At 43.6% G+C, this 17825-nt stretch overlaps 1 protein-coding gene across 2 annotated transcripts in view; it reads right to left on the bottom strand.

Annotated features, from left to right (window-relative positions):
• Nucleotides 1-14909, bottom strand: part of LOC106546777 (START domain-containing protein 10) — a 29328-nt gene extending 14419 nt beyond the window's left edge. Inside the window, exons 1-2 of one of the 2 annotated variants that reach the window (XM_087728336.1) lie at nucleotides 14314-14909; nucleotides 910-1057 (exon numbers count right to left, since the gene is read on the bottom strand). In XM_087728336.1, coding sequence (XP_087584462.1) covers nucleotides 910-1057; nucleotides 14314-14469 — 304 coding nt within the window. In that variant the 5' untranslated portion in view covers nucleotides 14470-14909. The remainder of the gene's footprint in view (nucleotides 1-909; nucleotides 1058-14313) is intronic. The other variant, XM_087728335.1, reaches the window with a different exon arrangement.
• Between the last annotated feature and the right edge of the window lie 2916 nt (nucleotides 14910-17825).

Below are 17825 nucleotides of genomic sequence, written 5' to 3'. Positions count from 1 at the left end.
AAGAACCCTGTAATTTGGGGCCTAAAGATAGAAAGTCAGTTTGGGATAGTGGTTAAGGCATCAGGCTAGAAACCTGGAGACAGAGAGTTCTAGTCTTACCCCAGACACAAAGCCAGCGGGGGGGATGTTGGGCCAGTTGCTCTCTCTCAGCCCTTGGAAACAGGCAATGGCAAACCACACCCAAAATACCTTGCCAAGAAAAATGCAAATCTGTCTAGAGTCTAAACCAGTGATGGCTAACCTTTTTTTCGCTGTGTGCCGAAAGCGTATTATGCACCCCTGATGCAATACACAAGTGCACTGCCCCCCATGCATTTGCATGTGACCCCCGTGTGCGCCCCAACCCCATGCCTGCATGTGTGACCCCCTGCACTCCCCCACCCCCGTATGTGCACATCCCCCGCATGCACCCTACCACCTGCACATGCGATCCCGTGCATGTGCATGTGACACCCCCATGTGTGTCTCTCTCCCGCATGCATATGTGACCACCCATGCTCACCCCGCGCCCCCCCATGCATCTCCCCCATGTACCCCCACCCCCTGCATGTACGGCACAGACCCCAAAAAAAGATGGCCGGCAGGAGGTATGGTAGCATGTGTGGTGGAGCTGGGCTGGGGCGACAGCTGGTATGCCCGCAGAGAGGGCTCCGTGTGCCACCTCTGGCATACATGCCATAGGTTTGCCATCACGGGTCGACAGTTTCCAGGAGTCAAGACTGACTCAAAGGCACCAGTTTTTTAAAAAAAGGTCTAAAGCTTGACAATTTCCCCCCTAATTTGGTCGAAACTCTCTCCCTACCAGGTTTTTAACCCAGATGCCAAAAACTAAGAATCAAATCCTGCTGTATGCTTGTTAAGAACAGGATGCCCCTAATATCACGAAATCTTCTCTAAGTCCTTACTCACAAGAATAGTAGCCCACATCAGCGTTGTCAGAGAGCCGGGCGATCTCGTGGGTCTCTATAACATTCAAGTCCCACTTCTTCCGGTATTCGGTGTCATGGAGGACATCAAATACGGTCTCGGCTGATACGTCTGGCATGTTCACGCGGCCCTGTGGTCGAAGGAGAGGCAATGTCAGGATAGTCACTGGCGTGACGGTGCTGAGTAAGGAATCGTTAAACACAGAGGTGGCATTCTGCCAGTTTTGGACTGATAGTGGATATCGTGGGTGGCCCGCCCACCCGCCCCAGCTCTATGCCGTCCCATTTAGGCATATTTTCAAGCCCAAGCGCATGCGCAGAAGGCAGAGCGCATGTGCGGACGGGGTCAAGCTGTTCTAGGTTGGGTCTATGGTCTTGAATCTTGAGTTCTGTCTCTATAATTTCTCTAGTATCACCAGCGTTATTACACAGAGGGTCTCGCTGACATCATCGGGATATAAACTCTGTACAAATAAGCCAATAGAAACGCAGTGGTTAGAATGTAGTATGGCAGGAAAACTCTGCCAGCTGTCAGCTGTTCGATCCTGACTGGTTCAAGGTTGACTCAGCCTTCCATCCTCCCGAGGTCGGTAAAATGAGGATTCAGATTGTTGGGGGCTAATATGCTGACTCTCTAAACTGTTTATAGTGTGTTATAAAAGCACTGTGAAGCGGTATATAAGTCTAAGTGCTATTTCTACACCCCTCTCTGCTCTCAGATGTGGCAAAAGTGATCAATCTATGGATCAAAATGTTTTATTAGCTTTATCAGTGTACAGCATACAAAGGAAAATGAAAATAATGGGAAACTAGGTAAGGGAAAAAGGGAAAGTGTGCGGTAGAAGGAGAAAAAAAGGGGAAAAAATGCTGACCTCCGACTCTAGCACAGTAGTAGACAATAAAAATTACAACCTCAATTGTTTACTTTTCTACAAGAACATATACTAGCTGTATAACAACGATTCCATCATCAGCAAAACCAAAGTCAGTGTTTCACTTTTCATGAAAAGCCATAAGTCTAAAACCGCTTTGAAAGAGAGAAACTTACAGATCAGTGGCAACCAATAGTTTTATCCTCAGCTGGTTTGGTGAGCTTTGGGAAGCAGAGATGATATTCAACAGGTTCTGACCAGTTCTGGAGAACCGGAAGCAGAATTTTGAGTAGTTCGGAGAACCTGTAAATACCACCTCTGACTGGCCCCCGCCCCATCTATTCTCTGCCTCCCGAGTCCCAGCTGATCAGAAAGGAATGGGGATTTTACAGTATCCTTCCCCTGCCACGCCCACCAAGCTATGCCACGCCCACCAAGCCACGCCCACAGAATTGGTAGTAAAAAATGTTGAATCTCACCACTGTTTGGGTCACATTCAGAGTCAAAGGAGGCAGGGAAAGATTAAGTCCATATTTCTTGGTTTAAATATTTGAAAGGTATATCTTGCATTTTTCTGCATTTTAATGTCGATGGCTGCCTTGAGTGTTCCATTAACAGGAAACAAAAATAAACAAGATGCTAATGGGAAGAAAGAATAATAAAAGATCCAAGCTGTGGGCTTTGCAGGGTAGATTTTAGAAGCAATAAAAGTTTGGTTGGCAAGGAGCCAGTGTTGTTAAACACGGCTACAGGAGTAAATGTAGAAAACATTCCAACATAATGATTCCCCCCCCACACAATCTAGGAAAATAACAGGTTGGATTGCATGCATGGGATGACCTCGTGAAATCCAGTGTAAGTCACCTGAATAAACTACGGGGCTGTGAAAATACCTTCTGTCCCTTAGCAAACAAATGCTTGAAACCCATTGCTCTCTCTCCAAACTGGCTTGCTCTGGATAATTTCTACTTCCTACTATAAGCCAACAACAATCCTCTTTCAAGTATTACAACATACTGTAGACTTAAGACCCAGAATAACTTGATTGTTGCTTTAAATGTACACTGATTGGCATATATTAAGTGAAATTTTGCTGTCTATTGCTCTCAAAGGGTTTCCAGCTCTAATATACACCATATACAATACAATACAATAGCAGAATTAGAAGGGACCTTGGAGGTCTACTAGTCCAACCCCCTGCCTAGGCAGGAAACCCTATACCATTTCAGACAAATGGCTATCCAACATCTTCTTAAAGACTTCCAGTGTTGGGGCATTCATAACTTCTGGAGACAAGCCGTTCCACTGATTAATTGTTCTAACTGTCAGGAAATTCCTCCTCAGTTCTAAGTTGCTTCTCTCTTTGATTAGTTTCCACCCATTGCTTCTTGTTCTACCCTCAGGTACCTTGGAGAATAGTTTGACTCTCTCTTCTTTGTGGCAGCCCCTGAGATATTGGAACCCTGGTATCATGTCCCCTCCTGGTCCTTCTTTTCATTCAACTAGACATCCCAGTTCTTGCAACCGTACTTCATATGTTTTAGTCTCCAGTCCCCTAATCCTCTTTGTGGCTTTTCTCTGCACTCTTTCCAGAGTCTCCACATCTTTTCTACATCATGGCGACCCAAACCGGATGCAGGATTCCAAGTGTGGCCTTACCAAGGCATTATAAAGTGGTCTTAACACTTCACGTGATCTTGATTCTATGCCTCTGTTGATGCAGCCTAGAACTGTGTTGGCTTTTTTGGCAGCTGCTGCAAACTGCTGGCTCATATTTAAATGGTTGTCCACTAGGACTCCAAGATCCCTTTCACAGTTACTACTATTGAGGAAGGTACCACATACTGTACCTGTGCATTTTATTTTTCTAGCCTAAATGTAGAACCTTATTTTTTTTCACCATTGAATCAGGGGTATCAAACACGATTTCATTGAGGGCCACATCAGGGTTGTGCTTGACCTCAGGGTGTGTGTGCGTTTCTGTGTGTGTGGCCAGATCACTCTGCCAAAGAAAACCGGTTTCCGAGCTCCGTTTTAGGTTGCGACAGCCTCCTGCTGCTCTCTGCCAGCGGAAGTGGAACTCAGAGGGGTGGGGGCACATGCGGCCCTTCCAACCTTTGTTTTCGCTGGCAGTGGCACCGCGGGCCGGACATTTGCTGTTCCCAGGGTGGCTCCATGAGCCAGATCTAAGCACCCGCATCTGGCCCGCAGGCCTTGAGTTTAACACCCCTGCACTAGATGAACATGAGAAGGATATAAATAAATAAATAAATAAATAAACAAACAATATATAAATAAATAAATAAATGAACAAGTAGGCATATACCCAATACATTATATATGACACAGAGAAATGATGACAGTCTAGTTTGGATGTAAAATGAATCTTGCGAGTTTACCGGATAGCAATAGCAATAGCAGTTAGACTTATATACCGCTTCATAGGGCTTTCAGCCCACTCTAAGCGGTTTTACAGAGTCAGCATATCGCCCCCACAGTCTGGGTCCTCATTTCACCCCCCTCGGAAGGATGGAAGGCTGAGTCAACCTTGAGCCAGTGAGATTTGAACCACTGAACTGCAGATAACAGTCTGCTGAAGTAGCCTGCAGTACTGTACTCTAACCACTGCGCCACCTCGGCTCTGGCATAGGGTACAAAGCTGTTACAGAATCAGGTAGTCCGGCTAGAAATAACTTCTACAAATACAACAGACTAGGATATCTTTATTTGCTATATACGTTTATATCTAAATGCAGGATGCGACCTATTTTGGTCCTCTTTGTAAGGGAGATTCAGCTGACAAGAGCATGACTGGGCCAAGGTCATCCAAGGAACTTCTGTGGTTGAGGAAGAGCGTGGACTTTTTCATCCTTACGACCACTGCAGAATCCCCATACTCAAAATTTCCGTTACCGGTTCCCCAGAACCTGTCAGAACCTGCCGACTTTCACCCCCGAGCTTCACCTACTATTTCTCTACGTTTGAGACAAACTACCGTAGGAGCTCCGAAGCTCTTTCGACACCACTTCTTTGTAAATCATTGATCTCTGTTGGCCAACTTCCTGGTTGGCTAGTAAAACAGTGACTTTGTTTGGCTTCAGAGCGAGGAGCGAATCTAGGTTCCCCATGGATTACTCAACAACCCAGCATGTCATGTCCCATCAAGGACATTTCTCATCACGCTCACCTACTTGTAACCTAAAAAGAATTCAAGAGCAACAATTGAAAGAGGGAATTGCCTTCTTTGTGGAATGATTAGAATTAGAAGAGCCCGCAAAAAGGAGAATTTTTAGGGCAGGGGTAATCTACGACTTTCTGCTGTCTGAACTATGTCCTTGCTGCCACAGGGATTTTTTTTTAACTGGATTTTCCTGTAAATCAAGTGTAAGTGAATAAGGGAAGATTAGGAAATTGGAGGATTAACAGGCTCTGCTTGTTACTGCTGTACAGAAATCTGGATTCCATGAGCAAAATGCGATTCAAAACATACGCATAGAGAATGTATCCAGAAACCGCCAAATCCAACATGTCTCATCTCAACTATGAAGGGTAGCTTTTGCTTTAAGGTGCGCCTCTTCATATGAGTAGCTCAGGGGCTAAGTCACTGAGCATGTCGATCAGTTCGAATCCCTAATGTTGCGTAACCGAGTGAGCTCCCGTTACTTGTCCCAGCTTCTGTCAATCTAGCAGTTTGAAAACACGTAAAAAATGCAAGTAGAAAAGTAGGAACCACCTTTGGTGGGAAGGGAACAGCATTCCGTGCACCTTCGGCGTTCAGTTTAGTCCTGCTGGCCACATGACTACGGAGACGGCTTCGGACAGCGCTGGCTCTTCAGCTTTGAAATGGAGATGAGCACCCTCTGGAGTCGGGAACGACTAGCACATATGTGCAAGGGGAACCTTTATCTTTACGTATATGATTTGGTCTTGTCTTGCTTTCAATCCTAGCATATAGCTTGGGACCAGGTTATCTGAGGGACCGTCTCCTGCTGGTCACATCTACCCGACCCACCAGAGCAGGGAGGTAGGGAACGCTGTGGGTCCCATCCCCCAGGGAGACACATCTGGTGGGACCCAGAAGAAGGGCCTTCTCCGTGGTGGCTCTCTCTCCCTGGAACATCATTCCCACAGAGATTAGGATGGCCCCCACTCTAACATTCTTCTGCAAGGCACTGAAGACCTGGTTCTGCCAGTGGGCCTGGGGAACCCAGAGCGGGATAGAGCCCTTTAAATGGCTCGTGTGCTCATCTGCTGTTGCCAGGGGTGGGGATGGGGTGATTTTGTATTTTATTAATTTATTTGATTCTTTTTGTTGGTTTTGTATTGTTTTAAATGTGGCTTTATATTCTGTAAGTCGCCTTGAGTCGCCATGGGCGAATAGGCGGCAATATTACATTCAATAAAATAAATAAATAAATATACAGGTAGTCTTTGACTTAAAATCCTTGACTGACTTACAGAGAAGAGCAACCAAGATGATTAGAGGACTGGAGATCTAACATATGAATAATGGTTGCAAGAACTGGGCATGGCTAGTCTAGTGAAGAGAAGGACCAGGGGAGACAAAATAGCATCTTCCAATATTTGAGGGGCTGCCACAGAGATGAGGGGCTCAAGCTATTTTCCAAAGCACCTGAAGGCCAGACAAGGAACAATGGATGGAAACTGATGAAGGAGAGATTCAATCAAGAAATAAGGAGAAAATTCCTGACTGAGAACAATGGAACAGAAGTTGCCTTCAGAAGTTGTGGAAGCTTCATCCCTGGAGGCTTTCAAGAAGAGATTGGACTGCCATTTGTCAGAAACGATGTAGGGTCTCCTGCTTGGGCACGGGAGATTGGACTAATGACCTACAAGGCCCCTTCCAACTCTTCCAAATCTATAAAAACATCTGCTTTAAGGTGCTCCCATTCATATGATTTGGTCTTGTCTTGCTTTCAAATCCTAGCATATACAGGTAGTCCTTGACATACAACAGTTCATTTAGCGATGGTTCAAAGTTACAACAGCACTGAAAAAAAGGGACTTATAATAGTTTTTCACAGGTATGACCATTGTAGCATCTCCATGGTCACGCGACTCACATTTATAATGGTCGCAGTGTCCTGGAGTCATGTGATCTCCTTTTACAACCTTCTGACAAGCAAAGTTAATCGGGAGACGAGGTTCACTTTACAACTGTGTTACTGGTTTAAGAACAGCAGTGATTCGCTTTACAAATATGATGAGAAAAGTCATAAAATGGGGCAAAACTCACTTAACAAATTTCTCACTTAGCAACATAAACTTTGGGCTAAATTGTGGCCATATGTTGAGGACTACTTATATATATGCAATCTTGGAAATAGAAATAGACTAGATACAGTATAAATGCGATGTCAAAATCTGTTTCTAAGATATGAACTGCATTCTTGTACGAAAATCTTTGGAAAAGAAATCATTGATGTAATAAATAGAAAGACTTTTATCCTGGATATCAAGCAGTGGATTCGAGATATGATCTAAAGATGGTAAGTTGAAGAAATATGTTTTTCACAAGATCTGGAAAGCATCAGATGGAATTCCATATTGGTATTAGTCATACATTATATTTTCCCCCTTGTGTTAGATTTCGTCTATTTTAACTATCCACAATGTAGAATTGCAGAAGTTTCTTGGGATGAAAAGTGAAACCTTTTCAAGGAAAAACAAAGTCCTTTCGAAAAAGTCCCTTAGGATACCCACAATGTACATAAATTCTTTTCTCACTGTGCAATTGCTATGTTTTTAAGGCAGTTGTTTACATTCCACTATAAAACATATTTAACAAACATAAAAATTCCTCCCAACTGGTACAAAGTGCACGCCTAGCCTTACTCAAAAATCTTGATTTAAGTTTCAGAATTGATCTCTCTGCAGAGCTCTGCTACCTATAGCAAGCAATGACTTTGAGAGCTCTCTGAGCTTGGTTTTTTCCTTGCAGATGTTTCATTAACCAAACTAGGTAACATCATCAGTGCTAGAAGGGAGTGGGAGAGGAGGAGGAGGAGGACTGTAGGCTCCTTGGTGCTCTCTGAGCTTGGTTTTTATTTTTTAAATATTTTTTTATTACACAGAAACAACTTTAATAGTTGCCTTCTATACAACAATCCATATTGGTATACATCCATTATATCTGCATCCCCCACCCCCACCCGCTACTCCAATATGCCATTATCTATACATGTAATTCCAGTGTTTTTATACATACAAATATATTCATTTCTTGAGTTACAAGTCATTAGTTGTGTGTCGTTTCCATGCATACCTATTAATTTCTAACTCCTATATATTCTTCGTTCAATCTTTCCTCAAACTTTACACCTGTCTTCTAGCCATTTATACCATTCATTCCATACCTGAGAACAATCTGTTTCTCCTTTATCTTTGATCTCTTTTGTGAGGCTACCTATCTCTGCACACTCCTCATCACCTCTTCCTCTGATGGAGCAAAATTATCCTTCCATTTTTGTGCATACATAATTCAGGCTGCCGTTATAATGTGTAAAATTAGATATTGTGGGTTTCCCCGCCCCATAAATTTTCCTGTCAATATTCCCAATAAAAATAATTCCAGTTTCACGTTTATTTGCTGCTTGGTTATTTCTTCAAGCCATTTTTTTAATCTATTCCAATATTGTTTTACTTTCGGGCTTGGTGGTTTCCTTGCAGACGTTTCATTACTCAAACTAGGTAACATCATCAGTGCTGCAAGAAAGCAACCAGGCTCAGAGAGCATCAAAGATCTCTCACTTCACCTACAAATATTCTCCTTTATTGGTAACAACTTTAAAAGGAATTAATCTTGGGAGAAAACAGTACTTTCTTATAATTGTATGAGTTTTCAAAGAAACAAGTGCAGGCCGTTTTTTTGACTTACAACACCAACTGAGCCCAAAACATCTGCTATTTTAAGTGAGTTTTGCCTCATTTTATGAGCTTTTTTTTGCCACAGCTGTTAAGTAGAATCACTGCGGTTGATAAATTGGCAACCTGGTTGTTAAATGAATCTGGCTTCTCCATTGAACTTTGCGCATATGAATTTTGATCACAAAGATCATGGGGCTGATGCAAAGGTTGTTAACTCTAGAAAGAGTGCAGAGAAGAGCAACAAAGATGATTAGGGGACTGGAGACTAAAACATATGAAGTACGGTTGCAAGAACTGGGATGTCTAGTTGAATGAAAAGAAGGACCAGGAGGGGACATGATACCAGGGTTCCAATATCTCAGGGGCTGCCACAAAGAAGAGGGAGTCAAGCTATTCTCCAAAGCACCTGAGGGTAGAACAAGAAGCAATGGGTGGAAACTAATCAAGGAGAGAAACAACTTAGAACTAAGGGGAAATTTCCTGACAGTTAGAACAATTAATCAGTGGAACAGCTTGCCTCCAGAAGTTGTGAATGCTTGAACACTGGAAGTCTTTAAGAAGATGTTGGATAGCCATTTGTCTGAAACAATGTAGGGTTTCCTGCCTAGGCAGGGGGTTGGACTAGAAGACCTCCAACGTCCCTTCCAACTCTGCAATTGTATTGTATTCTATTGTAAACTGTGCAAAATGATCACAAGTCACTTTTTCCAGCCACAACGTTATTTTGAATGGTCACTAAACCATCACCATCCTCTTTTAACGACCCCATGATCCCTTGTGGGGTAGAATCTGGGCAACTGAATGGAGCTGAGTGTTTACTGGCCGGATGCCCTTCCTGTTGCCAATGAAGAGTTTTCTTCAGCAGATATATTCTCATTTGAATGGTCACTAAATGAATCATTGTAATTCAAGGACTACCTGTAACCCATTTAGAAGCTGGGATGCACGATAATTCTACTCGGTTTGCTGCCTCTGACATGGGCCCTCCTTCAGAGTTGCAGTCCATTCTCCACACACATTTGGAGATGACAAAATCTGGGAAATCTGGCCTAAATTTATGGGAGGGAGGTGGCCGAATGAGTGTACAGTTTAGTCAGTAAACCATAATTTACGGTTCCTTCTAATCTTTCGAAACCACAAAGAAAATTAGCACTCTATGAAAAGCAAAATCCACAACCTTCAATTCTTTCAAGCTAGGCTGCCTCAAGGGTTGCTGGAAAATTAAAAGTAAAATGTGATTGATTTTGCCCTTCCAAGATATTTTAAGTCAAGGGGAAAAAAATGTAATTACTGGCCAGAAGTTCAGCAGGCTGAATAACAATGAAAAAAGACGTGTACCCTGATTTATTTTACTGCAGTTTCTTAGAGTTATTGTTTCTGGTCATTTTAATATTTTTTTTAAATATAGAATTTATATCAAACACTTTCAACTGGAGAAGTTTTCATTTTTCATTCCAGTTAATTTCTTTTTCATCGAGAAAATATTTTGACAAGTCACAGGCCAAGATGTCTTTAGATCTTGCCGAGCAATATAATGATGGCTTAAAAATTATATTATGAACTTTTCCAAACAATTGTCTATATTCTGTATTGGTTTGTTACTCTTTATTTTTTTAATTACAACTTCCAATTTGGCGGCCTTATAAACCTAACAAACTATTTTTTTCTCATTTAAAGTGCTACAAGTTGTTTTTGAAACACAAGTATTGAAATAACTAAAAACCAAGGGACAACTGATGTCTATTTAAGCATCCTTTGTGAAAATGGTTAGGCGTTCAGAAGACACTCCCCAAAACCCACCCAAACGGCTAAACAACTATTGATAAAATTGTCCTAAATACGATGGGGCGCTTCAAAATCTAACCAAAAGCAGCATCTTGGTTTCTTGGTAGTATCAAGCCAGTTGTAGGCAGTTGTTAAGTCTACAAGATAAGACTGACTGCCCAATTAAAATTTAAATTAGGTTCTGGTATGCCTTGGTATCTAGTAATTTCGGCATCATTACTGCCCAACTTCTAATTAAGGCATACTTCCAAAAAGAGGCTCCTATTAGATTAACATGAATAGCTTTTGAGTTTCTTGCTCAAGAAGAGGCGTCTGCTTCTAGCAGATATTAAAGGAGAAACTATTAGCTAACACTAGGATCGGTACAAAGGAAAATATTTATTGATCACATTTTTGCCAGTCAGGACTCAAGCCAAGTGGATTATATTCTTGGGTCAACTTCCTTTTTAATAGTCACAACTCCATGAAGCTAGTTGAGTATGTGTGAGAGAGAACAATTATTGCAGGCCAGGTCACTGCCTACATTGGGGAACTGAACTTAATAGAATAACAGAGTTGGGAAGGAAGATAGAGGTAAGGAGAAGATGGAAGGGAGAGAGACAGAAAGAAAGAGGGTGGGAAGGGGAAGAGTAGGAGTAGGGGAGAAGTAAGGGAAGAAAAAAGGGAAAGGAGAGGAGGAGGAAGAAAGTAGAGAAGGGAGGGAGGGAGAAAAGAAAGGGAAAATAAGGTGGTGTCAAAACAGGCAGAAGGGACGGTAAATAAAGCAACCCAAATTGTATACTATAATTTTATAAATGAAATGACAAATGTACAAGAATCACAAATGCAAAGATGGAAAACAACTATGTGAATGTATACCTATAATTGTATGTAAGAGAATTTTTTTTAAAAAAAAATTCAGACAAAAAAAAAGAATAACAAAGTTGCAAGGGACTTTGGAGGTCTTCTAGTCCAGTGGTCACCAACTGATGGTCTGTGGACCAATGGTGATCCATGAGAAAATTTTGGTGCTCTGAAGAAAAATTATTTATATTGCACTATTTATCTTTTTAAAAAAATCATACTAGTGGTTCGCAGGATTTAACATTATGAATTTAGTGGTCCCTGAGGTCCGAAAGGTTGGTTCCAGTCCACCACCACCCCCATTCAAGCAGGACACTTATACCATTTCAGATGGATGATTGTCCAATCTCTTCTTAAAAACCTCCCGTGTTGGAGCATTCAGAACTTCTTAGTTAATTGTTAGGTAGGATAGAAAGAAAACGTCTTTTAATAAAGGGTGATATAATTAAAAGTTCGAATAAGAGATAGGAATAAGGGAAAGGGGGGGGGATATGAATGTATACATTTGTATATAATAAAATAAGTGCATTAACAAGAGAAAATATGGGCTAATGGAATAATGACAGACTGCAACTTCATATAAATATGTATTGCTATTAGAAATATATAAATTGGTTGAAAGTAATAATGATGATTAATTTTTTGAGTTTTATTTGTATTAGAATGTATTACACCCAGGTGCCACACAGTTCACGCATTGATATGTTTGTAAAAAAAAACACTTTTTATTAGAACTTCTTAGCCAATTGTTCAACAATCCATCATTTCCCCCCCCCCCCCGAGTTTGAGGTCCCCACATATGATAGGCCATACTCTCGTGATCCACAGTCACTCAGCTGGCTGTGGACCATGGGAACTTTGGCACAGTGCATCCTTAGAGATGGAAAAAAAAACCAATAATAACAAATCTAAGATACCTCCCAGTTTGCCCCATTGAACTGAGACTCACAATCCAGGATCTGATGAGAGTTACGGCTTTAAAAACGTCTATGAATTTTTCTGTCAGAAACGTCTCAAAAGAATTTGAAAGCATACAATGAACCCCATTAATAGAAATGGTGACAGTTCACAAAGATTATTAGGTGCAAATAGGAATACATACTATTTCCATAGCAAGGAAGATTAAAGCAGGGATGGTTAAATTGATTATTTTATTCGAGAAGCAAACTATATTCTTGTTTGGACTTTGTGCTTGTGATTAAAAAAAAGGAAACATTGACTTTGGTTTTGTTGATCAGAAATGGCTAGTTATATATTAATGTGTCAAAGCAAAAAGTTGAGAATGGAATGTTTTATCTTGTACTGTGCTAAGAAGAGTGGGAAGTCAAAGCCCTTTCTCTCTCTCTCTCTCTCTTTCTTTCTCTCTCTCTCTTTTTTTCCTGCTTCCTTCCTTTTTCCCTCTTGTATCTCACAATCCCTTCCCCCCCTCTGTTTCTCTTCCCTTAATTCCCTATTTTATTTCTTTGTATTTTATATAATAAAAGAAATAAACATTTGGAAAAAAAATGTCTATGAATCTCTCCCATCCTTTTCTACCTCACCGACATCCCAACCAGGACCTGGGCTGCCCCAGTTCAGAGAAACCCCAAACACAAAGAATTAAAGAAAGAAAAATACGCATAAACAGGAGTGAAATATAAACAGAAATCAAAAGAAGAAGAAAATAATAACAAAAGCGCCAGGAAAATTCTATTCCTACAGCTAATTGGACTTAAGCTTTTAATGTCAGGTTTCTGTTACATTCCTACCACGCCTGGCTTGTCATTAACCTCAGTTCCCGGAAGGGATGCGGCAGCTGTTGCTGACAAACAACAGGGGACCCCAATTTCCTTGATTCACATGTGCAGGAAGGGAAAGTCTGCGTTTACAGCTTCTTCATTGAATTATGGCTTCCTCAATTAACCCAGGTTTGGGCCAAAAACATCACCCAGGCAAAGTCTGAGTGAGTCCCTCCTGGATGGATCCAGAGGCACATGTGAACGCAAGGACATGAGCTTGGCTAACCCGCAACGCCGCAAAAACATGGGAAGAAGATGTCCTTCGGGATAGGCGAGGGCTGACACACAACACACACACACACACACACACACACCACCAACCCGCAGGTCTGACTTAAGCAGAGCACACAAAATTATCTGCTACAATGTCCTACCCGCCAACAATTACTTCAGCTTCAACCACAATACACAAGCACACAATAGATACAAACTCAAGATAAACTGTTCCAAACTGGATTGCAGAAAATACGCCTTCAGCAACAGAGTGGTCAATGCCTGGAATGCTCTACCTGACTCCCTTCTTACAACCTCAAACCCTCATAGCTTCAACCTCAAACTGTCTACTGTGGACCTCACCCCATTCCTAAGAGATCTGTAAGAGACGTGCATAAGCGCACCAGTGTGCCTATCATCCCTGTCCTCATATTCCCTTGTATTCGTATCCTTTTCATGTATTCAAAATCATGGTTATACTTATATCTGTTATCTAATTCATGCTTGGTGAAATAAAATAAATAAAAATAAAAATAAAAAAATAAAAATAAAATAAAAAAATAAATAAAAATAAAAAAATAAATAAAAATAAAATACCCCCCCCCCCTTCTTCATTGACCTATGGCTTCGTCAATTAACCCAGGTTTGGCCCAACAGCATCACGCAGGCAAAGTCCAAGGAGTCCCTCCTGGAACGGCTCTGCGGAACGCAGCCCGAGGCACGTGGGAACATAAGAACACGAGTTTGGCTAACCCACAACTCGGGAAAAAGAAGCAGGTGGTCCTTCGGGACAAGCGAGGGGTGACACGCAACACATACACACACAAGCCACCGACCCGCACGTCTTAGAAGAAAGTTAAGAGACTAAGAGCAGAGAAGGGGGGGTGTTTGGGAGGGGCAGTTTTGTTGCCCTCCCCGCGTCCGGCGCCTCTGGGCCCTCGCTTTGCCCGCTAATACGTGTCCGCGCCTTCCCACGGGGCTCCCAGGGAGGCTTCCCAGCCGGCTCACCTTGACGCGGTGCACGGCGAAGTCCCCCTGGGGAGGCAGCTGCCCCCAGACGGCGATGCCCTCCCGGTTGTAGCGGCTGAGCCAGCCCAGCTCCGTTTCGCACTCCGCCTGGAAGGCGCGGAAGGCGGCTTCGTCGGGGAGCCGGACGGGCTCCATGCGGGCGCCCCGTCTCGGCCTCCCAGGTGCGCCCAGGTGGGAGGCAGAGCCAGCGGCAGGGCGGGCGGGGCGAGGCAGGTGCGGCGCTGGGGCAGGGGGCGAAGCAGCAGCAGCAGCAGCGCCGAGTCTTCCCCGGCCGCCCAGGACGACTGCCAGGCTCCCAGCACAGCGGCCGGGGCCGACGGAGCGCACGGCGGGCAGGTGAGGCGCTGCCGCTTGTGCCGCAGCCGCCGATTGGCCGCGCCCGGGACCAGCGCCCGCTTGCCTGGCCGCCCGCCTCCGCCTCCGCCGCCTCCTCCTGCCGGGCCTCCGCGGCTGGGAAGGTGCTGCTCTCCGCCCCCGCGCCGCCCGAGGTTTCCAAGGCCGGCCGGGAAAAGGGCTCCGGCCAGGACTGTTGAGACGCCGGCCGCTGCGCCGGGTGCGTTCCGGGATGGAAGCCCCGGGCGGAGCCCCCGATTGCAACCGCCCCGCGCGTGACGGAGGGAGGGAGGGAAGGAGAGAGGAAGAGGGGAGGGAAGAAAGGAGGAAGAGAGGGAGGAAGAGAAACTGGGAGGAAGAGGAAGAGGGGGGAAAGAGGAAGAGAGGGAGGAAGAGAAAGGGGAAGAAAGAGGAAGAGGGGGGAGGAAAGGAGGAAGAGAAAGGGGGTGGAAGAGGAGAAGGAGGGCGGAAGAAAGAAGGAGGAAGTGGGGGAAAGAGGAAGAGGGGGAGGAAAGGAGGAAGAGAGGGAAAAAGTTAAGTGAGTTTTACCCCACTTTATGACTTCTTTTGCCACTGCTGTTAAGTGAATCGTTGCAATTGTGACTTTAGTGAATGTTTGTTAAGTGAATCTGGCTTCCCCACTGACATCAGAAGTTCACAAAAGGGGATCACGTAACCCCGGGACACTGCAACCGTCATAACTATGAACCAGTTGCCAAGCGTCTGAAATGTGATCCCATATCCGTGGAGATGCGGCAACGGTCATAAGTGTGAAAAACAGCCATCAGTCACTTTTTTTCAGTATTGTAACTGGTCACTAAATGAATTGCTGTGAGGGGAGGACTGCGTGTTTTGAGAAAGAGAGAGTAGAATAGACTATTTTATTTGGATAGGTGTGGTTAGACACACAAAAACATTGCAAAAAAGAGAAAATAAATAAGTTAAAAAAAAAGAGAAAGAAAAACGTCACCTGCAGTTTCTTGCCTGCCTGTAAAATATTTCTTGGGGTTTTTTGAAAGCCAAAGGGGGGAGGGGAGGGGAAAAACTCCAGGTTCCCCCCCTCCCCTGCAACTCTCCATTGGGGCTACGAAGCACATGGACTTTTTTTTTAAATGCACCCTGCTTATGCATCGTCTGGTTTCGCCGTCCACACTCGTCCCGGTGCCGTAAAAGCAAATGCAAGTTGTGATTTAAAAAGCCATAAAAGTCCACCCGCCACTCCAGAGACGGAGAACGTGGGCGTGAGAAAGACCAACCACCACCAAACCAGGCAGGCTAGACACGTTTTGCAAAAGGTCGAAAATAGTTCCACCTGCCGTTGGGAGGCGGAGTTTTTGCTAGAAATTTAATTCCAAGATTTAATTCCTCTTGGAGTTGCTCCTGGGGGGAGGAGGGCTGTGTGTAAACGAGGCGGAGCTGTGGGGTTCTCTTGTAGAAAAGCTCTTTTTGGAGCAGCTTTTCCTTGGAGCCAAGGGCTTTTCTGGCGGAAGAGAAAAGGCCACACAGAGAACATATACAAAGGCAGAGTCCCAGAGGGGGGAGGTTCTGCTTGGGGGAATTTAACCCTTCCGCACGGTGAGCGCAGGCACACATTTCCTTGGGAAGGCCAGGCCAATTTCCTAACTGCTTCTCCATTGACTAGATGGAAGTTGCAGGGAATTGGCAGCAGAGGGTAAGAGATTATAGGCCCCGTGATGGGGAGCCTACGGCACAAGTGCCAGAGGTAGCATGCAGAGCAATCTCTGTGGGTGCCTGCACCATTGCCAGCTGCTCTTTTGGTTTCTGGCTGGTTTTCGCAGGCACTGGAGCACCAGAAAGCGACCCGAAAATGACCTGGAAAAAGCCCCCAAACTAGCTTGTTTTTCAGGTACTTTTCAGGATATTTTGGGGTCCATTTTTTTGGCCAAAAACAGCCTGAAAAACAGGCATGCATGTGCCAGCTGGCTGGTCTTTGGGTTTCTGGCACTTGCATTCGGGCACTTGGTGCCGAAAAGGTTCAATATCACTCTTATAGGCAGTATTTTTCAACCTTGGCCACTTTGGATTTTAGCTCCCAGAAATCCCCAGCCAAGAATTTTGGGAGTTGAAGTCCACAAGGTTTAAAAGTGGCTTGAGGTTGAGAAACTGCCATAATATGGTAGACCAAATTATATATAAAAGTCTTGGGTCAGTACTGAGCCAGGAATCCGAGCTTTAAACGGATGCCATGCAGAGACCAAATTCTGGATGTCTCTAAATGAAACGATGAATCTCTTAAAAATTAGCTTTATCTGCTAGTGATGGGCTGATCAATAAATCCAATGACAGATTATACTAGAAGATGCTCCATCGATGGATCTCTCCGCTCTGGACCTCTCCTTGGGCACATTTGCCCAAGAGATGGGTGATGGGTATCGTCAAATATGACATTGCTGTATAATTTAAATTAACCCCAAGCTTTGTCATGGTGTTTTCCAATTTTTAAGCTTCAAAGACACATTTCTAGTATTGCAGTTCATTTGCTTGAAAACACCCTTGTTATTGAGATCATGAGCCCTTTGTATAACCTTGGAAAAGGGATAATACAAAACTCTCCTGAATAATAAAAGGAGAAATAAGGTAAGCCTGCCAGGAATTCACACCATCACTGGGTTGTTTTTTAACACATACATACAGAATACCATGGCTGTGCAAGTTTTCATTTGTCTGTTCTTCAATTTTTGCCTGGTCCAACAAACCTAATTGTTCAATTACAGATTTTATACATTTGGCCAAACTTATTTTACTACATTTGGCTGCCCTGTTGAGATAATTCACATTAATGCTTTAATTGCACACATCTGATAGGCCAGCCAAACGTTTGATAGTGGCAAACTCTGGGGGAATAACACAGGATTATAAAGTTGTTCAAACCAATTTTTCTGCCTATTGAGATGCAAACACATTACACAACATTTATCCAATCTCTTGTGTGGAACTCAAAAAGCAAAAGAAGGCACCCAGAGCAAGTTATACCAGACCCTCTTGAAAAGCTATAAATTATCTTGACGAACGAAAGGCCACATCTGTCTGTTTATTCCAAGCCTCTCCCATCTAAAATTGCAGTTACAGTGGATTATGAATTTGCAGTTTGCTGTTACGGGGCCTCCAGATAAAAAAGGAGATACAATCATATTTTT

This window comes from Thamnophis sirtalis, unplaced genomic scaffold (genome assembly GCF_051295495.1).
Source record: "Thamnophis sirtalis isolate CommonGarterSnake01/CBP01778 unplaced genomic scaffold, rThaSir2_p1.2 scaffold_13, whole genome shotgun sequence".
Classification (NCBI taxonomy): domain Eukaryota; kingdom Metazoa; phylum Chordata; class Lepidosauria; order Squamata; family Natricidae; genus Thamnophis; species Thamnophis sirtalis.
The sequence above is the reverse complement of the archived record's forward strand: the minus strand, read 5'-3'. Positions and strand labels throughout refer to the sequence as shown.